Here is a 27,384-nt window from a genome sequence, read left to right on the forward strand (position 1 = left end):
AAGAGAATAGTACAGGTGCTGGTTTTTTAAAGATACACCACCAAGTACAGTACCAGTTGCATAATGATTGGTGGTGTATCTTCAAAAAACCAGTACCCATACTATTCTCTTAAAGCTTTGCTTTCCAAGATTTTTAAAGAACCAAGCATTGTGATGATACTGATGCAGAGAAGTTTGAAGCTCATTACCTTGTTGGTAAATGACTTAATACTACTACTTCTTCTCTCTCCCTTGGGACAAGGGGGGAATCTTGGTATGGCTAAAGGTGTTTGTGATGTTTGAGATGTCATCAATGTGAAGACTCAAGAAAAGATCAATGTTGAAGTGGACGACTGCTCATGCTGTTTGTGATGTCATCAATGTGAAGACTCAAGCAAAACCAATAGCACGGGTGAACATGAAAAAACAAGAAACTTATATTTCTTCTCATTCTGATCCCGACTGATTGTAATGCAGTGTGACTCACCAAACCCACACAAAAAAGGGTAAACCTTTTTTTTAAACAATAATATGCACACACATTTAGGCACACGGTCAAAGAAACACATGCACATGTAATAAAACTGAATAGACGAGGGCAGAATGTTGGAATAGTAATCTAGTCCAAGATGATGTTAACCGTCACCTTCAGGCCCCTTGCATGCGACATGTTCCTTGCTATATATGTAACTAGCTCATTCTGTTTCTCTCCCGTGTCTGTGAGCACATTTAGGCACATTTAGGCACACTGTCAAAGAAAGACATGCACATGTAATAAAACTGAATAGACGAGGGCAGAATGTTGGAATAGTAATCTAGTCCAAGATGATATTAACCGCCCCCTTGCATGAGACATGTTCCTTGCTATATATGTAACTAGCTCATTCTGTTTCTCTCCCGTGTCTGTGAGCATCCTCGATTTACTCAGGCCACTAGGCCTCTCTTCTAATTCCCACCAACAGTGGGTAGATCGGTTGCTACAAGGACGACCTCATACAATCCAAAACCCATCTGCGCACCAAGGCTTCTCCAGTACCATTCCGCAGGGGAGCCAGATGGAGAGGTAAAGAAAGCGACCGCAGCTTGCTCACTCTGCCAGACCCCCAGCCCCACCATTTTTCCCAAGCCGCAATCAACGCCACAATCCAAGGACCTGTAGAAGGTGCAGGAAAGCAGCTCCTCCACTTGGTGGAAGTAAGCCTTGGTGATGGCCAAGCAAGCGTAGGAAAGCAGCTCCTCCGGATTCAATTCTGGCCGATCGGCAGTTAGTGTGACGTTCCGCAAGTGCACCACGTCGCCCTTTGTCGGTTGCGCCCGAGCTTTTAAGCCGGCCCCAACCGGTCTCTTGTCTAATTTAGAGTCCCAGCAGGAGACCTCGTACCAGCTCACGTCTATGGCGTCTGCCAAGGAAGAGATAGCCTTCTCATAAGCATTCACCTGCGCAAAGATTAAAGAGGTCCACGTTGGATCAGCTAGCTGGCGCATGTTGAGATTAGTAAAGTTAGAGAGCATTAACGATGTGTATTAGGTTAAGGGTGGTACCTTGGGGTGCTTATTGCAAGGACCGTCTTCAGGAGTCAATCCCTTATCCCAAATGGAGTAGACGGCGACCTGCGTAAGAATCGACGCTTATTGAACTCAGGCGATTTGATTGAATTATTGTGTGGTTCAGCTTTATTATATGAAAGTAAGTGATGGTGTGTGTAGTTAATACCGAAGTGGAACTGAGGCTCTTGAGGATTGCCGAGCGGACGAAGCCTGTGGAGTGGAAGGAGAGGGCCAGCGAGGAGAGGCGGACGATGACGTGGTGGGTTGTGAAGGGCGGGCGGGGTTTGAAGATGCCCACCGAGACCCAGGCCGAGGAGGAGTCCACGCACACACCCAAGCTGGAGCACGACGTGTTGCTGCTACAGCTGCGGCTAGCAGTTCCGGGCATCATCGACGCAGCAGCAGAGCCGCGAGCCTTGTATATAAATGTAAAGAAGAAATAATGAGAACTGTATTACCCAGGTTAGACCTAAATGGACTGCGTCGTATATATGTGTGTGTGTTTATCGGATCATCCTATCCTACCTATGGGAACACGAGAACTCTGCCGGGTGTCTTCCGTCACCAGTGACAACGTAAACAATGGCAGCGTGTTGTTTCGCCTGTTGACGGAGGCTTGTACGTCTTTTACCCTAGGTGCCGGTTAACGATTCGACTACAGATGAGGTGGATCGGACTTTCTTTGGCCAGAAAGTCGGGGTCACGACTCACTGCTTACCCATTGGACGGTTCTGACAACAAAACTTACCCTTGCCCAAGCGTGTCAGCTTGCAACACGTGTGACGTTCTTTTTTTTCCTTTTTGAAAATTTCCTGGTTTTGTGATCTAATACATTTTTTTCCGAGTAAATTATTTGTCTTCTATTTGGAGCTACATTTTTAAGGATAATGAAAAATCCTATTTCAAAAAGTGGCACTAGTTTGAATCTATTATTTTCTGACAATTTTGACAAGCAAATATTGATTTTAGCATTGAATGCATGCATGTTGTACAAGGGGTGGTGTGGCCAATGCCACTTGGATCATGGGCCATTACATGTCTAGAATTGAGGCTATTCTATATACCCTTAATTGACGCTATCCTGTATGCTCCTATAGAGCCATATCAAGGGTAGGTTAAGTTGGTTACTCGCGTCATCAAATTTTACACCCCTCTACATTTTTTAAAAGTGAAATCTTAGAAAGAAGTGCTTCAAAATTTTCTTTTCTAGGATATATCTACATGACCAAGAAACCAGTGAGTAAACAACATAGTCAACATTCATGATGCTGACTACATCCCAAATAGAGGTATGAAAAATATTAGAGGCATAAGAGGGTCTAACTTGCAACGTTACTCGGGGAGTTCACTATAAGTAAGCCCTCTATATCACGTGCGTTCAAGGCCTATTTTAAAAATCCCTTATCTGTGAATTTTTCATGAGTAAAATATACCCTTCTTCAATTCAACCTATGAATACCCCCTTTAAATGGTACCCTTATGTATGTAAAAAATGTGTAAAAAAGAGTATTTTAAAAATCGCTTCTGTTGAGCCCATGTGCTACGCTTACGTATTTATAAGTGACCCCTCCCCCGGGAGCAACTTTATGTCCTATACAAAAGAAAAAAAGTGATTTTGATGTGCCAATATTTTTGTATGAAGATTTAATATCGTATAAAAGCCTCGATAAAAGCATGGTATGAATAGTCCACATTTAATAAAAATTTGTACTCTAGAATTTACAACCATGAAGCTATAGGACATATTAAGGTTCTTTTATACATAATAATTCTAAAGTAAACATTGTACTACTACTTGATGATTGAAAACTCTAGACTATAGAATTATTATGCATAAAAGAATCTTAATATGTCCTACTTGATGATCCTAAGGAAAAAAAGTTTGACTACACCTTTGTTGCTTTTATAGAGAACCCTGTGGGGACGAGGCCCACAATGAAAATCTGGTCAAAGAACAGGGACATTCTGGAAAACCAGACCTCAAGGGGGTGTACCACTGAGGCCATTATGGAGGCCTGCATTATGATGGGTTATCAGATTTCTTGGCAGCAGTCTAGCTTTCTGTTGGAGGAGGAGAGTTGGGCATTGCTTTGTAAACTTCTAAATAAAGCAAAGTGTGCAAGTAGAGGACTGAATTGAGAAAATTATTGATGTACATGACTTACTGGTGTACTTGGTTTTCTAGCTAATATAGATACTTACTATTGTTCCCCAAAAAGAAAATCTTTTTCTACGATATATCTACATGACCAAGAAACCAGTGAGTAAACAACAACATTCATGACATTGGCGCCATGTATAAACAATATTACAGGCATAAGAGGGTTTACCTTGCAACTTTATGTCATATACAAAGTAAAAAAAAAGTGATTTGGATGTGGTAATATTTTTGTATGAAGATTTTATATCGTACAAAAGCCTCATAAAAGCATGGTATGAATAGTCCACGTGTAAAAACAATCTTTATTTATAATTTTCAACCATCAAGCTACAGGACATATTAAGGTTCTTTTATGCATAGTAATTCTAAAGTTGACATTGTCCTACTTGATGATGATGATTGAAAATTCTAGACTATAGAATTATTATGCATAAAAGAATCTTAATATGTCCTACTTGATGATTCAAATTTCTATCGTCTAGAAGTTTGAATCATCAAGTAGGACATATTAAGATTCTTTTATGCATAATAGTTCTAGACAGTCTAAATCATGATCGAAAACATATAGTCTAGAAGTTTGAGTCATCAAGTAGGACATATTAAGATTTTTTTATGCATAATAATTCTAAAGTTGATATATTACTACATATTTATATGACGATAGTCCAAAATCATAAAACTTTCATTATCATATTTCTACCATAATAGTAGCTCAAAAGAGCATTAAGAAATGTCAAAATTTAAAGAACTTGTAAGGTAATAGTCTCAAGGTCCAAACATTTATGTGGATAAAATCTAGCTATAGATCAACTTGCATATATTTGGAGCTCCCAATGGAGTACTCTTACTTTTGTAAATCGTTCTAATGCACATTAGAACCATCCGTTTCTCACTCGAAAATATACATGTAAGTACATTGAAATGTTTAAAAATGTATAAAAGAATGCATAATGCCTCTAATCTATGTTTTACCCAACCTTGTTCAAAGAACAATGTTTCAAAATGTCATTATAGATAGCTTAAATTTGTCTAGAACTCCACTATCATCTTAGTTTTGACTTCATCCTCCAGATTGCATGGCTTTGTAGGTTGGATTCATGCTCCAAATTGAATGGCCATTGCATATAAGAAGCCCTAAAAAAGTTTTCTAGCAAAGTTATCATGAAAGAAAGTTATGGCTTCTTCATGATGGTGGTGCATAGTAAGATCCTTAAGTTCTCTCTCCCTCCTTCCCTCCCTCTCCCTCTGTCTCTCTAAACTCCCAGATAGGCCTGGTATCATAAATCTTAATCTATGAGGTTTTCCATGTTTTTTTTATTGTGAACCTATTGAACTCAATGTATTCCACAAAACAACCAGGCAATTAGGTTTTGTAAACAAAAGAAGCCATTAACATAACTTGAATAGTTTAATTTACTTTAACATGTTGAATTAATGAGCACATTGTTGCTTCTTTTACACATGCATATGTCTATGTAAGAGAGAGAGAGAGAGAGAGAGAGAGGACCAAAGTATATATATATATACAAAGTTCAATTCAATTAGGCAGAATATACACATAGCCAATTAGCATACATCTCCACCAAGGCACTCTCGATGCAAAAACTTCAATAATTAAAGAAAATTTGGAAGTTGTATAAATGGATTTAGGCTTAAGTGGAGGTGTTGAGAAAGAAAAACAAACTAAACCAAATTTTGCTAAAAGTTTGAATATGACGTGCTGACTAAACCTATTAAGTGTCAATGACATGGCTCTATGGATCAATTGCCTCTAAGCGGTTTGTAACAGTTCACAACATGGAAGCTAGGATATTCATAGTTGATATAGATTTGTATGTTGATATGACACATGACTACATGGGAAAATATGGTATAGTTTATAACATCATGGATATCAACCTTAGAATATTGGTTGATGTGGACACACATGGATGGTCATCACTCTAAAGTATCTAGGTAGCAGCGCAGATGAATAGTTCATAATTTGATAGGATTTTGGTACAAGAAGAAATTTCTCACCACTCACTTTGACCTAACCATGGTAAAATCATATCAAAGTACATAAGGGACATGAAGAAAATTAACATAAGACAAAACATTAGGTGTAATCACCCCTCCCCGGGTGTCTATAGCTCCTCTTTCAACACATTAGTATTTTTTATATTTTCTCCAAAAAAACAGCCCAAGGCACCATAATTAAATTTTTTGTTACATAATGTCCATCCTTTAGTTGTACGGGATTCCCAGGTGCTAGTGTACACATTAAATACTGATTACCTAGTGGTATGTTGTTGAGGTGTAACAAGTAGTGCCATGCTTGACAACTGTATTGTGGTCAAAGTGAAACAAGTGGACTATGCTAGACAACTGCACACGGTCGAAGTGAAACAAGTGGTTTATTCAACTGATGTGCCATGCTCATTGGAGTGTAACAAGTGGTAACTCACACCATGCTAGATGATGTGTACGATGATACTATCATCATAGTGAAATAAGTGGTGAATATATGTTGTGTTTGTGCCTATCAACGTTTCATATTGGGATTAATTGTAGAGATGTACAATTAATTGCGATATGTTTACAAAAATAGGTGATTAGCACTGATTGTGTTGCACATAAGGGATCTTGTCCATATCATGTTATTTTGTATTATTATATGTGATTTGATGATGAGTGCGAGTCACCAGTTTAGGTGCCGCACGAGTTTTGCTGTTGTAGCATTTTCTTCTACACAATTGAGGACAGTTCCTTCCTCAAATGGGAGGACTATTAGATGTATATATTTTATCATATTGTTGATGCATAATGATCATAGAAAAATACGCTTGATTTAATGTGTGCAGAAATTCACTTAATAGAATGTGCAAATGTGCACAAGGTTATGTGGGAATGAGCACAAGGTTATTTTATGAGTTATTTTTGTTGGCCAAGTGCCAAATGTTTGTACAAATTATTTATGAATGCTTGTGCATGGCGTTGCTATATTCCTAACGCATATGCTAGAAGAGTTTTGATTATTTACACTTAGTATGTGAACAAGCTCTAGTGTTTGAGCTATTTTTGTAAAAGTGGAAAAGAAAGCCTAATTTTATACACACAACTAATAATAGCTCCTTAGGCTACTAATTGAATACAATTCTCAAAAATACTCATGTCGTGGAAGTTGAGCTACATGCATTAGGGGGGCTATTGCACCCAATCTTGGAGTCATGTTTGTGAGCTAAGTATTATTTGTTATTCTCTCAAAGGGTGAAATATGTTGAACATGTGGTATTTGTTAAAACATGAGGGAATGGTCTCTCTCTCTGTCTCTCTGTCTCTCTCTCTCTCTCTCTCACCATCTAATCTCAATATGGTATTAGAGCAAGTTTGAACCTCTCTCTCTCTCTCTCTCTCTCTCTCTCTCTCTCTCTCTCTCTCATGGCTATGTTTTTGATGATGCAACCTCCGTGAATATTGTTGCTGCCATCGTCATCATCATGATCATCATTATGGTTGCATTTCTCATGATGAGATTTCCATAAGCACCTAATAGCTATGTTTTTTCTTAGCACCAGCCTAAAACTTAACGTTAGACATATCCCTTCATTTTTAGTGCACGATGTTGTCCCCTAGTGGTTCCACCGTGATCCGTTGTGATCCGTCTCTCTCTCTCTCTCTCTCTCTCTCTCTCTCTCCCTCCCTCTCTCTCTCTCTCTCTCATGGCTCTGTTTTTGATGCTGCAACCTCGGTGAATATTGTTGCTGCCATCATTATCATCATGGTTGCATTTCTCATGATGAGATTGCCATAATCACCAACATAATAGCTATGTTTTTTCTTAGCACCAGCCTAAAACGTAACCTCAAGAAAAAGTAGTATTAAGTCATTTACCAAAACAAGGTAATGAGCTTCAAACTTCTCAGCATCAGTATCATCACAATGCGTGGTTCTTTAAAAATCTTGGAAAGTGAAGCTTTAAGAGAATAGTATGGGTACTGGTTTTTTGAAGATACACCACCAAGTACAGTACCAGTTGGTGGTTGCATATTAATTGGTGGTGTATCTTCAAAAAACCAGTACCCATACTATTCTCTTAAAGCTTCACTTTCCAAGATTTTTAAAGAACCATGCATTGTGATGATACTGATGTAGAGAAGTTTGAAGCCATTACCTTGTTGGTAAATGACTTAATACTACTAGTTCTTCTCTCTCCCTTGGGAGGACAAGGGGGGAATCTTGCTACGGCTAAAGGTGTTTGTGATGTTTGTGATGTCATCAATGTGAAGACTCAAGAAAAGATCAATATTCAAGTGGAAGACTGCTCATGCTGTTTGTGATGTCATCAATGTGAAAACTCAAGCAAAACCAATAGCACGACTGAACATGAAAAACGAGAAACTTATATTTCTTCTCATTCAAACTGTGGTTGATCTCGACTGATTGTAATGCAGTGTGACTCACCAAACCCACACAAAAAAGGGTAAACCTTTTTTCTAAACAATAATATTAGGCACATTTAGGCACACTGTCAAAGAAACACATGCACATGTAATAAAACTGAATAGACGAGGGCAGAATGTTGGAATAGTAATCTAGTCCAAGATGATATTAACCGTCACCTTCAGGCCCCTTGCATGCGACATGTTCCTTGCTATATATGTAACTAGCTCATTCTGTTTCTCTCCCGTGTCTGTGAGCATCCTCGATTTACTCAGGCCACTAGGCCTCTCTTCTAATTCCCACCAACAGTGGGTAGATTGGTTGCTACAAGGACGACCTCATACAATCCAAAACCCATCTGCGCACCAAGGCTTCTCCAGTACCATTCCGCAGGGGAGCCAGATGGAGAGGTAAAGAAAGCGACCGCAGCTTGCTCACTCTGCCAGACCCCCAGCCCCACCATTTTTCCCAAGCCGCAATCTACGCCACAATCCAAGGACCTGTAGAAGGTGCAGGAAAGCAGCCCCTCCACTTGGTGGAAGTAAGCCTTGGTGATGGCCAAGCAAGCGTAGGAAAGCAGCTCCTCCGGATTCAATTCTGGCCGATCGGCAATTAGTGTGACGTTCCGCAAGTGCACCACGTCGCCCTTTGTCAGTTGCGGTCTTTTGTCTAATTTAGAGTCCCAGCAGGAGACCTCGTACCAGCTCACGTCTATGGCGTCTGCCAAGGAAGAGATAGCCTTCTCATAAGCATTTACCTGCGCAAAGATTAAAGAGGTCCACGTTGGATCAGCTAGCTGGTGCATGTTGAGATTAGTAAAGTTAGAGAGCATTAACGATGTGTATTAGGTTAAGGGTGGTACCTTGGGGTGCTTATTGCAAGGACCGTCTTCAGGAGTCAATCCCTTATCCCAAATGGAGTAGACGGCGACCTGCGTAAGAATCGACGCTTATTGAACTCAGGCGATTTGATTGAATTATTGTGTGGTTCAGCTTTATTATATGAAAGTAAGTGATGGTGTGTGTAGTTAATACCGAAGTGGAACTGAGGCTCTTGAGGATTGCCGAGCGGACGAAGCCTGTGGAGTGGAAGGAGAGGGCCAGCGAGGAGAGGCGGACGATGACGTGGTGGGTTGTGAAGGGCGGGCGGGGTTTGAAGATGCCCACCGAGACCCAGGCCGAGGAGGAGTCCACGCACACACCCAAGCTGGAGCACGACGTGTTGCTGCTACAGCTGCGGCTAGCAGTTCCGGGCATCATCGACGCAGCAGCAGAGCCGCGAGCCTTGTATATAAATGTAAAGAAGAAATAATGAGAACTGTATTACCCAGGTTAGACCTAAATGGACTGCGTCGTATATATGTGTGTGTGTTTATCGGATCATCCTATCCTACCTATGGGAACACGAGAACTCTGCCGGGTGTCTTCCGTCACCAGTGACAACGTAAACAATGGCAGCGTGTTGTTTCGCCTGTTGACGGAGGCTTGTACGTCTTTGACCCTAGGTGCCGGTTAACGATTCGACTACAGGTGAGGTGGATCGGACTTTCTTTGGCCAGAAAGTCGGGGTCACGACTCACTGCTTACCCATTGGACGGTTCTGACAACAAAACTTACCCTTGCCCAAGCGTGTCAGCTTGCAACACGTGTGACGTTCTTTTTTTCCTTTTTGAAAATTTCCTGGTTTTGTGATGTAATACATTTTTTCCCGAGTAAATTATTTGTCTTCTATTTGGAGCTACATTTTTAAGGATAATGAAAAATCCTATTTCAAAAAGTGGAACTAGTTTGAATCTATTATTTTCTGACAATTTTGACAAGCAAATATTGATTTTAGCATTGAATGCATGCATATTGTACAAGGGGTGGTGTGGCCAATGCCACTTGGATCATGGGCCATTACATGTCTAGAATTGAGGCTATTCTATATACCCTTAATTGACGCTATCCTGTATGCTCCTATAGAGCCATATCAAGGGTAGGTTTAGTTGGTTACTCGCGTCATCAAATTTTACACCCCTCTACATTTTTTAAAAGTGAAATCTTAGAAAGAAGTGCTTCAAAATTTTCTTTTCTAGGATATATCTACATGACCAAGAAACCAGTGAGTAAACAACATTTCAACATTCATGATGCTGACTACATCCCAAATAGAGGTAGGAAAAATATTAGAGACATAAGAGGGTCTAACTTGCAACAGTACTCGGGGAGTTCACTATAAGTAAGCCCTCTATATCACGTGCGTTCAAGGCCTATTTTAAAAATCCCTAATCTGTGAATTTTTCATGAGTAAAATATACCCTTCTTCAATTCAACCTATGAATACCCCCTTTAAATGGTACCCTTATGTATGTTAAAAATATGTAAAAAAGAGTATTTTAAAAATCGCTTCTGTTGAGCCCATGTGCTACGCTTACGTATTTATAAGTGACCCCTCCCCTGGGAGCAACTTTATGTCCTATACAAAAGAAAAAAAGTGATTTTGATGTGCCAATATTTTTGTATGAAGATTTAATATCGTATAAAAGCCTCGATAAAAGCATGGTATGAATAGTCCACATTTAATAAAAATTTGTACTCTAGAATTTACAACCATGAAGCTATAGGACATATTAAGGTTCTTTTATACATAATAATTCTAAAGTAAACATTGTACTACTACTTGATGATTGAAAACTCTAGACTATAGAATTATTATGCATAAAAGAATCTTAATATGTCCTACTTGATGATCCTAAGGAAAAAAAGTTTGACTACACCTTTGTTGCTTTTATAGAGAACCCTGTGGGGACGAGGCCCACAATGAAAATCTGGTCAAAGAATAGGGACATTCTGGAAAACCAAACCTCAAGGGGGTGTACCACTGAGGCCATTATGGAGGCCTGCATTATGATGGGTTATCAGATTTCTTGGGAGCAGTCTAGCTTTCTGTTGGAGGAGGAGAGTTGGGCATTGCTTTGTAAACTTCTAAATAAAGCAAAGTGTGCAAGTAGAGGACTAAATTGAAAAAATTTCTGATGTACATGACTTACTGGTGTACTTGGTTTTCTAGCTAATATAGATACTTACTATTGTTCCCCAAAAAGAAAATCTTTTTCTACGATATATCTACATGACCAAGAAACCAGTGAGTAAACAACAACATTCATGACATTGGCGCCATGTATAAACAATATTACAGGCATAAGAGGGTATACCTTGCAACTTTATGTCATATACAAAGTAATTGGATGTGCTAATATTTTTGTATGAAGATTTTATATCGTACAAAAGCCTCATAAAAGCATGGTATGAATAGTCCACGTGTAAAAACAATCTTTATTTATAATTTTCAACCATCAAGCTACAGGACATATTAAGGTTCTTTTATGCATAATAATTCTAAAGTTGACATTGTCCTACTTGATGATGATGATTGAAAATTCTAGACTATAGAATTATTATGCATAAAAGAATCTTAATATGTCCTACTTGATGATTCAAATTTCTATCGTCTAGAAGTTTGAATCATCAAGTAGGACATATTAAGATTCTTTTATGCATAATAATTCTAGACAGTCTAAATCATGATCGAAAACATATAGTCTAGAAGTTTGAGTCATCAAGTAGGACATATTAAGATTTTTTTATGCATAATAATTCTAAAGTTGATATATTACTACATATTCATATGACGATAGTCCAAAATCATAAAACTTTCATTATCATATTTCTACCATAATAGTAGCTCAAAAGAGCATTAAGAAATGTGAAAATTTAAAGAACTTGTAAGGTAATAGTCTCAAGGTCCAAACATTTATGTGGATAAAATCTAGCTATAGATCAACTTTCATATATTTGGAGCTCCCAATAGAGTACTCTTACTTTTGTAAATCGTTCTAATGCACATTAGAACCATCCGTTTCTCACTCGAAAATATACATGTAAGTACATTGAAATGTTTAAAAATGTATAAAAGAATGCCTAATGCCTCTAATCTATGTTTTACCCAACCTTGTTCAAAGAACAATGTTTCAAAATGTCATTATAGATAGCTTAAATTTGTCTAGAACTCCACTATCATCTTAGTTTTGACTTCATCCTCCAGATTGCATGGCTTTGTAGGTTGGATTCATGCTCCAAATTGAATGGCCATTGCATATAAGAAGCCCTAAAAAAGTTTTCTAGCAAAGTTATCATGAAAGAAAGTTATGGCTTCTTCATGATGGTGGTGCATAGTAAGATCCTTAAGTTCTCTCTCCCTCCTTCCCTCCCTCTCCCTCTGTCTCTCTAAACTCCCAGATAGGCCTGGTATCATAAATCTAAATCTATAAGGTTTTCCATGTTTTTTTTATTGTGAACCTATTGAACTCAATGTATTCCACAAAACAACCAGGCAATTAGGTTTCTGTAAACAAAAGAAGCCATTAACATAACTTGAATAGTTTAATTTACTTTAAAATGTTGAATAAATGAGCACATTGTTGCTTCTTTTACACATGCATATGTCTATGTAAGAGGGAGAGAGAGAGAGAGAGAGAGAGAGAGAGAGAGAGGACCAAATTATATATATATATATATATATACAAAGTTCAATTTAATTAGGCAGAGTATACACATAGCCAATTAGCATACATCTCCACCAAGGCACTCTCGATGCAAAAACTTCAATAATTAAAGAAAATTTGGAAGTTGTATAAATGGATTTAGGCTTAAGTGGAGGTGTTGAGAAAGAAAAACAAACTAAACCAAATTTTGCTAAAAGTTTGAATATGACGTGCTGACTAAACCTATTAAGTGTCAATGACATGGCTCTATGGATCAATTGCCTCTAAGCGGTTTGTAATAGTTCACAACATGGCAGCTAGGATATTCATAGTTGATATAGATTTGTATGTTGATATGACACATGACTACATGGGAAAGATATGGTATAGTTTATAACATCATGGATATCAACCTTAGAATATTGGTTGATGTGGACACACATGGATGGTCATCACTCTAAAGTATCTAGGTAGCAGCGTAGATGAATAGTTCATAATTTGATAGGATTTTGGTACAAGAAGAAATTTCTCACCACTCACTTACCTTTTAAACTAGAATCAAATGGCATGTGTAAATGACCTAACCATGGTAAAATCATATCAAAGTACATAAGCGACATGAAGAAAATTAACATAAGACAAAACATTAGGTGTAATCACCCCTCCCCGGGTGTCTGTAGCTCCTCTTTCAACACATTAGTATTTTTATATTTTCTCCAAAAAAACAGCCCAAGGCACCATAATTAGATTTTTTGTTACATAATGTCCACCCTTTAGTTGTACGGGATTCCCAGGCGCTAGTGTGTGGGTGACTACACATTAAATACTGATTACCTAGTGGTATGTTGTTGAGGTGTAACAAGTAGTGCCATTCTTGACAACTGTATTGTGGTCAAAGTGAAACAAGTGGACTATGCTAGACAACTGCACACGATCGAAGTGAAACAAGTGGTTTATTCAACTGATGTGCCATGCTCATTGGAGTGTAACAAGTGGTAACTCACACCATGCTAGATGATGTGTACGATGATACTCTCATCATAGTGAAATAAGTGGTGAATATATGTTGTGTTTGTGCCTATCAACGTTTCATATTGGGATTAATTGTAGAGATGTACAATTAATTGCGATATGTTTACAAAAATAGGTGATTAGCACTGATTGTGTTGCACATAAGGGATCTTGTCCATATCATGTTATTTTGTATTATTATATGTCATTTGATGATGAGTGCGGGTCACCAATTTAGGTGCCGCACGAGTTTTGCTGTTGTAGCATTTTCTTGTACACAATTGAGGACAGTTCCTTCCTCAAATGGGAGGACTGTTAGATGTATATATTTTATCATATTGTTGATGCATAATGATCATAGAAAAATACGCTTGATTTAATGTGTGCAGAAATTCACTTAATAGAATGTGCAAATGTGCACAAGGTTATGTGGGAATGAGCACAAGGTTATTTTATGAGTTATTCTTGTTGGCCAAGTGCCAAATGTTTGTACAAATTATTTATGAATGCTTGTGCATGGCGTTGCTATATTCCTAACGCATATGCTAGAAGAGTTTTGATTATTTACACTTAGTATGTGAACAAGCTCTAGTGTTTGAGCTATTTTTGTAAAAGTGGAAAAGAAAGCCTAATTTTGTACACACAACTAATAATAGCTCCTTAGGCTACTAATTGAATATAATTCTCAAAAATACTCATGTCGTGGAAGTTGAGCTACATGCATTAGGGGGGCTATTGCACCCAATCTTGCAGTCATGCTTGTTATTCTCTCAAATAGTGAAATATGTTGAACATGCGGTATTTGTTAAAACATGAGGGAATGGTCTCTCTCTCTGTCTCTCTGTGTCTCTGTCTCTCTCTCACCATCTAATCTCAACATGGTATTAGAGCAAGTTTGAACCTCTCTCTCTCTCTCTCTCTCTCATGGCTATGTTTTCGATATTGCAACCTCCGTGAATATTGTTGCTGCCATCATCATCATCATGATCATCATTATGGTTGCATTTCTCATGATGAGATTTCCATAAGCACCTAATAGCTATGTTTTTTCTTAGCACCAGCCTAAAACTTAACGTTAGACATATCCCTTTATTTTTAGTGCACGATGTTGTTGTCCCCTAGTGGTTCCACCGTGATCCGTTGTGATCCGTATCTCTCTCTCTCTCTCTCTCTCTCATGGCTCTGTTTTTGATGCTGCAACCTCAGTGAATATTGTTGCTGCCATCATTATCATTATGGTTGCATTTCTCATGATGAGATTGCCATAATCACCAACATAATAGCTATGTTTTTTCTTAGCACCAGCCTAAAACGTAACCTCAAGAAAAAGTAGTATTAAGTCATTTACCAAAACAAGGTAATGAGCTTCAAACTTCTCAGCATCAGTATCATCACAATGCGTGGTTCTTTAAAAATCTTGGAAAGTGAAGCTTTAAGAGAATAGTATGGGTACTGGTTTTTTGAAGATACACCACCAAGTATTCTGTACTTGGTGGTGTATCTTCAAAAAACCAGTACCCATACTATTCTCTTAAAGCTTCACTTTCCAAGATTTTTAAAGAACCACGCATTGTGATGATACTGATGTAGAGAAGTTTGAAGCTCATTACCTTGTTGGTAAATGACTTAATACTACTAGTTCTTCTCTCTCCCTTGGGAGGACAAGGGGGGAATCTTGCTACGGCTAAAGGTGTTTGTGATGTTTGTGATGTCATCAATGTGAAGACTCAAGAAAAGATCAATATTCAAGTGGAAGACTGCTCATGCTGTTTGTGATGTCATCAATGTGAAAACTCAAGCAAAACCAATAGCACGACTGAACATGAAAAAACAAGAAACTTATATTTCTTCTCATTCAAATTGTGGTTGATCTCGACTGATTGTAATGCAGTGTGACTCACCAAACCCACACAAAAAAGGGTAAACCTTTTTTCTAAACAATAATATGCACACACATTTAGGCACATTTAGGCACACTGTCAAAGAAACACATGCACATGTAATAAAACTGAATAGACGAGGGCAGAATGTTGGAATAGTAATCTAGTCCAAGATGATATTAACCGTCACCTTCAGGCCCCTTGCATGCGACATGTTCCTTGCTATATATGTAACTAGCTCATTCTGTTTCTCTCCCGTGTCTGTGAGCATCCTCGATTTACTCAGGCCACTAGGCCTCTCTTCTAATTCCCACCAACAGTGGGTAGATCGGTTGCTACAAGGACGACCTCATACAATCCAAAACCCATCTGCGCACCAAGGCTTCTCCAATACCATTCCGCAGGGGAGCCAGATGGAGAGGTAAAGAAAGCGACCGCAGCTTGCTCACTCTGCCAGACCCCCAGCCCCACCATTTTTCCCAAGCCGCAATCTACGCCACAATCCAAGGACCTGTAGAAGGTGCAGGAAAGCAGCCCCTCCACTTGGTGGAAGTAAGCCTTGGTGATGGCCAAGCAAGCGTAGGAAAGCAGCTCCTCCGGATTCAATTCTGGCCGATCGGCAATTAGTGTGACGTTCCGCAAGTGCACCACGTCGCCCTTTGTCAGTTGCGGTCTCTTGTCTAATTTAGAGTCCCAGCAGGAGACCTCGTACCAGCTCACGTCTATGGCGTCTGCCAAGGAAGAGATAGCCTTCTCATAAGCATTCACCTGCGCAAAGATTAAAGAGGTCCACGTTGGATCAGCTAGCTGGTGCATGTTGAGATTAGTAAAGTTAGAGAGCATTAACGATGTGTATTAGGTTAAGGGTGGTACCTTGGGGTGCTTATTGCAAGGACCGTCTTCAGGGGTCAATCCCTTATCCCAAATGGAGTAGACGGCGACCTGCGTAAGAATCGACGCTTATTGAACTCAGGCGATTTGATTGAATTATTGTGTGGTTCAGCTTTATTATATGAAAGTAAGTGATGGTGTGTGTAGTTAATACCGAAGTGGAACTGAGGCTCTTGAGGATTGCCGAGCGGACGAAGCCTGTGGAGTGGAAGGAGAGGGCCAGCGAGGAGAGGCGGACGATGACGTGGTGGGTTGTGAAGGGCGGGCGGGGTTTGAAGATGCCCACCGAGACCCAGGCCGAGGAGGAGTCCACGCACACACCCAAGCTGGAGCACGACGTGTTGCTGCTACAGCTGCGGCTAGCAGTTCCGGGCATCATCGACGCAGCAGCAGAGCCGCGAGCCTTGTATATAAATGTAAAGAAGAAATAATGAGAACTGTATTACCCAGGTTAGACCTAAATGGACTGCGTCGTATATATGTGTGTGTGTTTATCGGATCATCCTATCCTACCTATGGGAACACGAGAACTCTGCCGGGTGTCTTCCGTCACCAGTGACAACGTAAACAATGGCAGCGTGTTGTTTCGCCTGTTGACGGAGGCTTGTACGTCTTTGACCCTAGGTGCCGGTTAACGATTCGACTACAGGTGAGGTGGATCGGACTTTCTTTGGCCAGAAAGTCGGGGTCACGACTCACTGCTTACCCATTGGACGGTTCTGACAACAAAACTTACCCTTGCCCAAGCGTGTCAGCTTGCAACACGTGTGACGTTCTTTTTTCCCTTTTTGAAAATTTCCTGGTTTTGTGATGTAATACATTTTTTCCCGAGTAAATTATTTGTCTTCTATTTGGAGCTACATTTTTAAGGATAATGAAAAATCCTATTTCAAAAAGTGGCACTAGTTTGAATCTATTATTTTCTGACAATTTTGACAAGCAAATATTGATTTTAGCATTGAATGCATGCATGTTGTACAAGGGGTGGTGTGTCCAATGCCACTTGGATCATGGGCCATTACATGTCTAGAATTGAGGCTATTCTATATACCCTTAATTGACGCTATCCTGTATGCTCCTATAGAGCCATATCAAGGGTAGGTTTTGCTGGCTACTCCCGTCATCAAAAATTTTTTTTTTCGAGAAAAGATCCTTTCATTAGTTATATAAAAAACGCCGGTAGGGCTACAAGAAGATCGCTCCTGCTCATAAGAGAGACAGAGCAGTGAGTATAGCATGGCAACCCGGGAGACTCTCCCTAGGTGCTGCAGAATACAAGCATCAGTACAAAGGACTAATGGCTAAATCATACAATAGGGGGGGGGAGAGCCAAACCGGTGGCCTGTAGTGCCAACGGGGGGATCCCGTGTGTAAGGTGTAGAAGGGGCCACAGCGCCAAGTGGTGTGAAAGGCCTGGCGCCGTAAGATCGCCTCGTCCGAGTCACCCCGGATGATGCGGTCGTACTGTCCTCGCAGGGTATGGATCAACTCTTGCCAGATCCCCCGTACTGTCTCTGCTGGTGGCTCCAATCTCCCCTCAAAGGCCGTAAAGCAACGGGCTCTCCAGGTGAACCAGATGGTGAGGCTACTGAGGAGCTCCCATCATAAATCCCTCTCCTGTGTCCAGCTGGCGGACGAGAAATCCGGTGCCGGAACCAGGCGAGGCTGGCCCCTAATAAATCTGATGGCCTGACTGCCCTGCTCCATCTCATAGCCCATAGCAGGCCCTGACGAAGTCGACCAAGCAGCGGCACCCCACGTAAACATACCCTCTGGAGAGAGGGGAGCCAGAATACGCAGCATCCCCGCAGCCAAATCTGCTGCGCCTGAGGGCAATCCCAAAGGCAATGTCTCTGTGTCTCCAGAGGGTGGCCGCATCGGACGCAGGCCGCCGGAAGACCGCTGTAAACAAGCCAAGTGCCAACTGCTGAGCCCCTGTGGGCGACCAGCCACACTGAAAAGTCGAGATCCTGCGGGCCTGTCGACTGGCCCAGAGCCGAGTCCAAAAATCCTCCAGGAACTCTTGAGAAAGTCCCTGTAGTAGCCACCAATGCCCCGCTGCCGCTGGAGAGACCATCCTCCTCGCCGTCAAAATATGCCGTCCCAGCCGAATAGTATACTGGAAAAAGGTAATCTCTGTGGCCTCAAGGGATGCATAAGGATCATGCCACTCGTACTCCCCCGGGTCCCACTGTAGCCGGGCCAAGGGGCGCGCTGCATATGCCCATATGCGCCAATCCGGGAGTACATCAGCAGGGTCGGGGTCAATATGCCACTTCCGAGAAGCGGCGGCCACTACCCGAATCCTCTGAAAAGTGCACTCTGCAACCAAAGGCGACTCCACCTCCACTCGCTGGAGTCTGCCCTCATCATGAATCTCATAGTAGAGGCAACTGCCATCCTCAGTGCAAGCTCTAACCGCAATCAGGATCTCCAACTGAGTAAAGGCTCCCATCCACCGTGGGGCCACTGGCTCGAGAGGCGTGAACCACTCCTCTGTGAGTGCCTCCTGGATATCATCCCTCATAATCAACCCCCCTCTGAAGTGACTCAGCCTCTCCACCTGAATCTCCTCTGGGAGACTGCAGAAGGCGTGCCAATCTCCAAAGCTACGAGCTGGGCCTGCCGCTAAAGGCCCCCAGGCTAGACGAGGCCGAGAACCCAGCATATGACCCTGCTCTATGCGAACAGATGAGCGGCTGTCTGGCCCGGTCCTCAACACAAGAAGGAGGTCGCTAAGAGAGCCCCGGTCTCAGCAGCTCCCAAGCTCTCAGGATACTCAAAGCAAATCTGTCCTCCCATCCTCTACTGAGGCCTGTCCTCCTCATCTCTATGAAGATCTAGCGAATCTCTGGTGCCCAAGTGCCCCCTGCTGGGGGCGCCCGAGCCTGCAGCCGCTGCAAGAGGAGCTCTTTCCAAGGCTCAGCGCCTGGAAGCAACCCCCGAACAATAAGCTTCCCCAATAAGGCTCTACTCTGATCGACTGGATCTATAATGCCCAAACCTCCCTGAGCCAGCGGAAGTGTAATAACTGCCCATGCAACCTTTGCCCGAGCTGGCTGACCATCCCGCCCACACCACAAAAAGTTCCTGATCAGCCTCTGTATCTGGCTGATGCAAGAGCTCGAGAAGATCCAGCAAGACGTAATGTACCACATGGTCGCTAACAGCACCTGATTTGCCACCACCACCCTCCCAGCCAAGGATAGTCGAGCTGTACTCCAATACAAAAGCTTCTTCCGAATGCTGAGAAGAAGCGGGGCAATCTGCTGCTCAGGTGACAAATCCAGGCCAATCTGGCATCCCAAATACCGCACTGCTGTGCCTGGAGGAATCCATCTAAAACCGGGGTCCGGGCTCCATGCCGGAGTAGGAGCACTACTGATCCAAAAGGCCACTGTCTTGCGCCAATTGATCGCTCCCGAGGCTGCACTAAAAACTTGGAGCGACTGCTCTGTTCGAAGAAGATTGGCCTCTTGGCCATGCAAAAATAAGCCCGTGTCGTCTGCAAACTCAGCATCAAGCAGGTCCTCCCCCCGGACTGGGAGCTGGAGTCCTCTCAAACCAACCTCCTCTGCTGTCAAATACATGCTCATAGCCTCCGCAAAGAAGAGAAAAAGAAAAGGAGCAAGGGGACACCCCTGACGGACTGATCTGGTCAACTCAAAACTCGGCCCCCGTCCTCCTGCAATCAACACCTGGCTTGCGAGCTGTGGAATACAGAGCCGCCACCCCTCTGATCCATCCTGGCTCAAAGCCCAAGCGAAGCATAGTGCCCTCTAAGAAACCCCAATCAACTCTATCGTATGCCTTCTCAAAATCGAGAAGCATCACGACCAAGTCCTCGCCAAGAAATCTAGCTCGGGCCGTCGCCTCCCAGAAAGTGAAGATGTTGTCAAGGATACTGCGCTCCTTGACAAATCCTGTCTGAGTAGCATGAATCAACTCCCCCAGGAAGGGCTGGATCCTCAAACTCAAGGCCTTTGCTAAGACCTTGTAGACAGTATTGAGGATCGTAATAGGCCTCCAATGCCGAATAGGATCGTAATAGGCCTCCAATGCCGAATATCATCTGATACTCCCTCCCCCTTGGGGATAAGATAGATCAAGCCCTCTGAAAAGCTCTACGGTATCACCCCAGTATCCAAAACATGCTGAAAGCCCCTGCAGAGGCCTGGCCCCAATAGGTCCCAATAGCGCATAAAAAAGGCCAGCGTCAGTCCGTCCTCCCCTGGGCAACTATGTCGCGGCAGGACCCTCAAGGCCTCGACAAGCTCAATCTCTGAAAGAGGCGCACCAAGAATTGAACGCATACAATCTGTGACCCTCCTCTGCACATGGGCCCACACAGTCTGTCTGCAAGCATCTCTGTCCTCAGTGTGGCTTACTCCGCTGAAAGCAGATCTCTATAAAATGCAGTGGCAATGGCTCTGATCTCCCCAGGCTCAGTAGCTACCGAACCATCTGGTCTACCAAGCTGACGGACTCCTGCCCGAGCACGGCGGGGTCCAGTGATCTCAAAGAACTCCCCAGTCACTCTATCACCAAGCTGCGTCCACTGAGAGGCCTGACGACGATAGTAAAACTCATGTCTCTGCTCCTCTGCCTCTCTAACCTCCTGGCGTGCCTGGCTCAGCTGTGACGCCAACCACTCACATGCAGGCTGCTGCTCCTGAAGGCGCTAAAGTGAGGCAAGGCTGCGTCTCAGCCGATGCTCCCGCTCGCGAATCTCTCCCAGCCATGTCAAAGCTGCAGCGTGCAGAAAAGAGCTAAGCTCGATAAGTCCCTGGGCACACTGGCCTGCTGCATCCTGGTCAAGGCACTGACTATCAAGCCAGATCCTCTCAATGTCCTCAGCGAGACTGGGATCTGTAAGTACCCTCTCTGGGATCCTCAACTGTCAGCTGGGCTCCCGTGTCCTCTCCTCCAATGTCAGGATAACTGGCGCATGATCTGAAAATGAGGTGCCAGCGGGAATGCCGACGGAGCCCCCTCGCTCTCCTAACCAGTCGCCCACATAAAAGCGATCAATTCGAGATAAATTAGTCCCTCCCTGTCGACGATCCGACCGAGAGAAACTAAGACTATCCTGAGAGCGGGAAAAGGCCCCATGCTGCCATGCATCAGTGATCCTCAATGTCATGCAAAACCGATCCCAAGCTGCAAGCTCCGTGCCGTGCACTGTAACATGACTGCCTCCCACCCTATCGGCCGGGTCCTCAAGCATGTTGAAGTCTCCCCCGACACACCAATGTGCGGCCTCTGGCAATACATCCATAACCTGGGTCCAGAACTCTGCTCTGGCACTAGCATGATTAGGCACATAGACGTTGAGCACGCCCACTAGCTCATCATGCATCCTCAGAATGACATACTGTGCTCTGCCAGGCACAATGATCCCTCGATCCACAATGGCCTGCCACCATACATCTGCAATGACCATGCAAACACCTCCCTATCCACCCAAAGGACCAAACCCTGTAGACCAAAGGGTATCCCATCTACCAGGCATCACCGAACCATATCTCCGGATCCTGCTCTCACCCAAGTGGTGCTCCTGCATCATCCAAATATCAATGCTGCCACCAACTAGGCATCTCTGAAGCTCCTGCCTCAAGCAACCTCGATAGCGTATAAAATGTGCTCCGCCCAGGCCCTGTATATTCCATGAGATGATCCTCATGGGTGACCTGCTAAGGTGGGTGCTGTCTCAGCCGTACGGCGGGCCTTCGCAAGCGGCTTGGATGGAGAGTAGTCCCCATCCGAGCGGCTTCGAATCTGCCCACCCGGTGTACCACAAGAATCACGGAGCAGGCGCCACTTGGCTATGGCCCATGGCGACTGCCTCCTGCTCTGACAGAGCAACCTCGTGTATACATACATATCCAGGGTCGTGTGCTAAGTCTGCCACTATACGCACGACCAAATGACGAATCCTTGAGGCATCCACACTCCCGGGATCCAAGAAAAAATGAGCCAGCTCCCAGAGCCGGCCTATCACATCTGTCACCTCAAGGTCGCTCACATGATGAGAAAACTCAACTGCCTGAGTCTTCAAAGTGCTAAGAGCGAGCTCTAGAGTCCACTTCTCGTCGCAAGGGCCACAAAGAGGGAACGAGAAGGCCACCACTGAATCAAGTGCCTCCTCCCCGCGGGCCGGAGGTATCACTACATGAACTCGGATGGGTGCTGGCTCATGGGGGCCCTCTGCTCCGAAAAGCCGAGTGAAGGTGTAATCGAAAGCCTCCGATCGCTGTCTAACACCGAGGCGACTCAGCCGACTGCGGATAGATGATATCCGTGAAGCCCGAATCGGCATGGTAGGTCTCCTCTGTGGTGCTCGAGCGAGGTCAGTGCTTAGCGCCCTTCGGACTGTGGGCGAACGCCAGGGGACTGCCAGGGTCTCCCGGGAAGGCGAGGCGGGTGGGGGGGAGGAGGGGGGGGCGAGGGGGGTGGAGAGGGAGTCGCTACCGCAACCGGAGCGGGGACGGGAGGAGGCGAAGGTGGAAGCGAGGCGGTGGGAGGGGATGGGGTTGGGGGGGAGAAGGAGGGGGAGCTGGCATCTCCTGGTCCTCAGTGGTCTCTGCAGGTGTCTCCTCCTGGAGGGGAGCGAAGCTGTTCCTCACGGGAACCCAGTGAGGCTGAGACTGTGGCTGCTGCTGCAGCGGTCTCTGAGCGTGCTGCTGTGGCTGTCTCCCTCGGTGGCGCCCCTGTCCAGGCTGCCACTCCGAAGTCTCTGTGGCCTGAGCAGGTGTCCCGGAGGCAGCCTGCCCGTGCCACATCTGTGGGCGGGCCACCAGGGGCCTGCTGCTGTGGCCTGGTGAGGGTCGAGGTCTCCTGCGAGGGCAGGCCTTGGCCAGATGGCCGACCTGCCTGCATATGAAACACTGGTTCGGGAGCCCCGAAAACTCTACCCTCTGATCAATCCATCCCCCCCCCTATCCTAGGTAGCTGAATGACCTTAGGAAGGGAGGAGATGTCAGACACCAAAACTCTGACGGAGGGTAGCCCAGCTGCTCTGGCCACCAATGCTCCTAGCCGAGAGAGGAGCGGAAGATACTCCCGACGGAGTCCAGGGAAGCAAACTGTAACATGAAAAAGGTGCTCTCCCTGCTCAGCCGCTCTGCTGGGTCAAAGCCATGCTGCCAAGGTCTGAAGAAAGCCCGAGCACCCTGGATGTCAAGGGGACTCATGGCAAGGACCTTGGCCACACTCTGGGCGGTCTCTAACTCGATCTGATAATGTCCATGGCCCAGTATGTGTACGTCCAGGATCTTGCCCACATCTGCAAGAAGGCGGGCCTGAAGAAGATCCCGGATCTCCCCTCTGCTGGGGCGAGTGCCGACTATACGGCAGATGGTGGAGTGAGCCTGAAGGTGTTCCACCTCTGCGGTGAGGCTCGCTTCCTCTTCCGGCAAAAGAGAAAGCCTGATGGGGATGTCCTCGCGGGGGCGGGCGAGGGGGCTGCGGATGAGTCCCTCTGAGGCGAGGCGGGAGGAGTCTCCATCATAGTCTGAAGCTCAGGCGTAGGCGAGGCGAAAGCGAAAATCCTGCAAGAAACGGGCTGCACACAGAGAGGCGGAAGACCGGAGGAAAATGAAAAAACAAAACCCCCTGGGGGTGAAAGACAGCACGAAAGGGGAGGGGGGGCGGAATGACGAAGGAGAAGCCCGGGGGGGTGGGCGGCAGCTACGCGAAGAGGGGCGGGGAAGAGAAAAAATGACGGAGGGGGGGGCGGGGCGCTGCAGAAGTGGGGTGGGCGCGAAGAAGGGGGGGCGAATAGGCGAAGAGGCTGGGGGGGCGAGATGGCGAGGACGGGGGCGTAGCAGCGAGGGAGGGGGGGCGCAACAAAGAAGCAGGCGAAGGGGGGAAACAAAAATGGCGGCAGGCAAAGCAGCGAGGGAAGAGGGGCGCAGGACCTACAGCAGGCGGGGGGGCAGGAGCAAAGCGAGGGGACCAGGCGGGTGGCGCAACAGTGCAGAACGCGCAAGCAGGGGTGAGGCGGGGCTTCAGCGAGCGCTCGAGTCTGTTGAGGTTTTTAAATTCACGTCATCAAATTTTACACCCCTCTATATACCCTTAATTGATGCTATCCTGTATGCTCCTATAGAGCCATATCAAGGGTAGGTTTAGCTGGCTACTCGCGTCATCAAATTTTACACCCCTCTACATTTTTTAAAAGTGAAATCTTAGAAAGAAGTGCTTCAAAATTTTCTTTTCTGGGATATATCTACATGACCAAGAATATATCTTAGAAAGAAGTGCTTCAAAATTTTCTTTTCTAGGATATATCTACATGACCAAGAATATATCTTAGAAAGAAGTGCTTCAAAATTTTCTTTTCTAGGATATATCTACATGACCAAGAAACCAGTGAGTAAACAACATTGTCAACATTCATGATGCTAACTACATCCCAAATAGAGGTATGAAATCTTAGAAAGAAGTGCTTCAAAATTTTCTTTTCTAGGATATATCTACATGACCAAGAAACCAGTGAGTAAACAACATTGTCAACATTCATGATGCTGACTACATCCCAAATAGAGGTATGAAAAATATTAGAGGCATAAGAGGGTCTAACTTGCAACATTACTCGGGGAGTTCACTATAAGTAAGCCCTCTATATCACGTGCGTTCAAGGCCTATTTTAAAAATCCCTTATTTGTGAATTTTTCATGAGTAAAATATACCCTTCTTCAATTCAACCTATGAATACCCCCTTTAAATGGTACCCTTATGTATATAAAAAATGTGTAAAAAAGAGTATTTTAAAAATCGCTTCTGTTGAGCCCATGTGCTACGCTTACGTATTTATAAGTGACCCCTCCCCCGAGAGCAACTTTATGTCCTATACAAAAGAAAAAAAGTGATTTTGATGTGCCAATATTTTTGTATGAAGATTTAATATCGTATAAAAGCCTCGATAAAAGCATGGTATGAATAGTCCACATTTAATAAAAATTTGTACTCTAGAATTTACAACCATGAAGCTATAGGACATATTAAGTTTCTTTTATGCATAATAATTCTAAAGTAAACATTGTACTACTACTTGATGATTGAAAACTCTAGACTATAGAATTATTATGCATAAAAGAATCTTAATATGTCCTACTTGATGATCCTAAGGAAAAAAAGTTTGACTACACCTTTGTTGCTTTTATAGAGAACCCTGTGGGGACCACGCCCACAATGAAAATCTGGTCAAAAAATAGGGACATTCTGGAAAACCAGACCTCAAGGGGGTGTACCACTGAGGCCATTATGGAGGCCTGCATTATGATGGGTTATCAGATTTCTTGGGAGCAGTCTAGCTTTCTGTTGGAGGAGGAGAGTTGGGCATTGCTTTGTAAACTTCTAAATAAAGCTATACTTGGTTTTCTAGCTAATATAGATACTTACTATTGTTCCCCAAAAAGAAAATCTTTTTCTACGATATATCTACATGAACAAGAAACCAGTGAGTAAACAACAACATTCATGACATTGGTGCCATCCCAAATAGACGTATAAACAATATTACAGGCATAAGAGGGTATACCTTGCAACTTTATGTCATATACAAAGTAAAAAAAAAGTGATTTGGATGTGCTAATATTTTTGTATGAAGATTTTATATCGTACAAAAGCCTCATAAAAGCATGGTATGAATAGTCCACGTGTAAAAACAATCTTTATTTATAATTTTCAACCATCAAGCTACAGGACATATTAAGGTTCTTTTATGCATTATAATTCTAAAGTTGACATTGTCCTACTTGATGATGATGATTGAAAATTCTAGACTATAGAATTATTATGCATAAAAGAATCTTAATATGTCCTACTTGATGATTCAAATTTCTATCGTCTAGAAGTTTGAATCATCAAGTAGGACATATTAAGATTCTTTTATGCATAATAATTCTAGACAGTCTAAATCATGATCGAAAACATATAGTCTAGAAGTTTGAGTCATCAAGTAGGACATATTAAGATTTTTTTATGCATAATAATTCTAAAGTTGATATATTACTACATATTCATATGACGATAGTCCAAAATCATAAAACTTTCATTATCATATTTCTACCATAATAGTAGCTCAAAAGAGCATTAAGAAATGTGAAAATTTAAAGAACTTGTAAGGTAATAGTCTCAAGGTCCAAACATTTATGTGGATAAAATCTAGCTATAGATCAACTTGCATATATTTGGAGCTCCCAATGGAGTACTCTTACTTTTGTAAATCGTTCTAATGCACATTAGAACCATCCGTTTCTCACTCGAAAATATACATGTAAGTACATTGAAATGTTTAAAAATGTATAAAAGAATGCCTAATGCCTCTAATGTACCTTGTTCAAAGAACAATGTTTCAAAATGTCATTATAGATAGCTTAAATTTGTCTAGAACTCCACTATCATCTTAGTTTTGACTTCATCCTCCAGATTGCATGGCTTTGTAGGTTGGATTCATGCTCCAAATTGAATGGCCATTGCATATAAGAAGCCCTAAAAAAGTTTTCTAGCAAAGTTATCATGAAAGAAAGTTATGGCTTCTTCATGATGGTGGTGCATAGTAAGATCCTTAAGTTCTCTCTCCCTCCTTCCCTCCCTCTCCCTCTGTCTCTATCTCTCTAAACTCCCTCCTTCCCTCCCTCTCCCTCTGTCTCTCTGTCTCTATCTAAACTCCCAGATAGGCCTGGTATCATAAATCTAAATCTATAAGGTTTTCCATGTTTTTTTAATTGTGAACCTATTGAACTCAATGTATTCCACAAAATTTGGAAGTTGTATAAATGGATTTAGGCTTAAGTGGAGGTGTTGAGAAAGAAAAACAAACTAAACCAAATTTTGCTAAAAGTTTGAATATGACGTGCTGACTAAACCTATTAAGTGTCAATGACATGGCTCTATGGATCAATTGCCTCTAAGCGGTTTGTAACAGTTCACAACATGGCCGCTAGGATATTCATAGTTGA

At 43.2% G+C, this 27,384-nt stretch overlaps 3 protein-coding genes across 3 annotated transcripts; all 3 read right to left on the reverse strand.

Annotated features, from left to right (window-relative positions):
• Positions 1–408: 408 nt before the first annotated feature.
• Positions 409–2,041, reverse strand: LOC147640974 (uncharacterized). The gene is made up of 3 exons (XM_086809350.1): positions 1,694–2,041; positions 1,522–1,590; positions 409–1,416 (listed from the first exon to the last, which is right to left on the reverse strand). Exons 1-3 carry the CDS (start codon positions 1,916–1,918, stop codon positions 925–927), a joined length of 786 nt encoding a protein of 261 aa, XP_086665476.1. The 5' UTR covers positions 1,919–2,041; the 3' UTR covers positions 409–924.
• Positions 2,042–8,217: 6,176 nt separating this feature from the next.
• LOC147640975 (uncharacterized) lies at positions 8,218–9,492 on the reverse strand. The gene is made up of 3 exons (XM_086809361.1): positions 9,145–9,492; positions 8,973–9,041; positions 8,218–8,867 (listed from the first exon to the last, which is right to left on the reverse strand). The coding sequence occupies exons 1-3, from the start codon at positions 9,367–9,369 to the stop codon at positions 8,403–8,405; spliced, it is 759 nt and encodes a 252-aa protein (XP_086665487.1). The 5' UTR covers positions 9,370–9,492; the 3' UTR covers positions 8,218–8,402.
• Positions 9,493–15,474: 5,982 nt separating this feature from the next.
• LOC147640976 (uncharacterized) lies at positions 15,475–16,910 on the reverse strand. The gene is made up of 3 exons (XM_086809373.1): positions 16,572–16,910; positions 16,400–16,468; positions 15,475–16,294 (listed from the first exon to the last, which is right to left on the reverse strand). The coding sequence occupies exons 1-3, from the start codon at positions 16,794–16,796 to the stop codon at positions 15,830–15,832; spliced, it is 759 nt and encodes a 252-aa protein (XP_086665499.1). The 5' UTR covers positions 16,797–16,910; the 3' UTR covers positions 15,475–15,829.
• Positions 16,911–27,384: the final 10,474 nt, after the last annotated feature.

This window comes from Cibotium barometz, chromosome 2 (genome assembly GCF_041138505.1).
Source record: "Cibotium barometz isolate CiBa-2024 chromosome 2, ASM4113850v1, whole genome shotgun sequence".
In the NCBI taxonomy this organism is placed as follows: domain Eukaryota; kingdom Viridiplantae; phylum Streptophyta; class Polypodiopsida; order Cyatheales; family Cibotiaceae; genus Cibotium; species Cibotium barometz.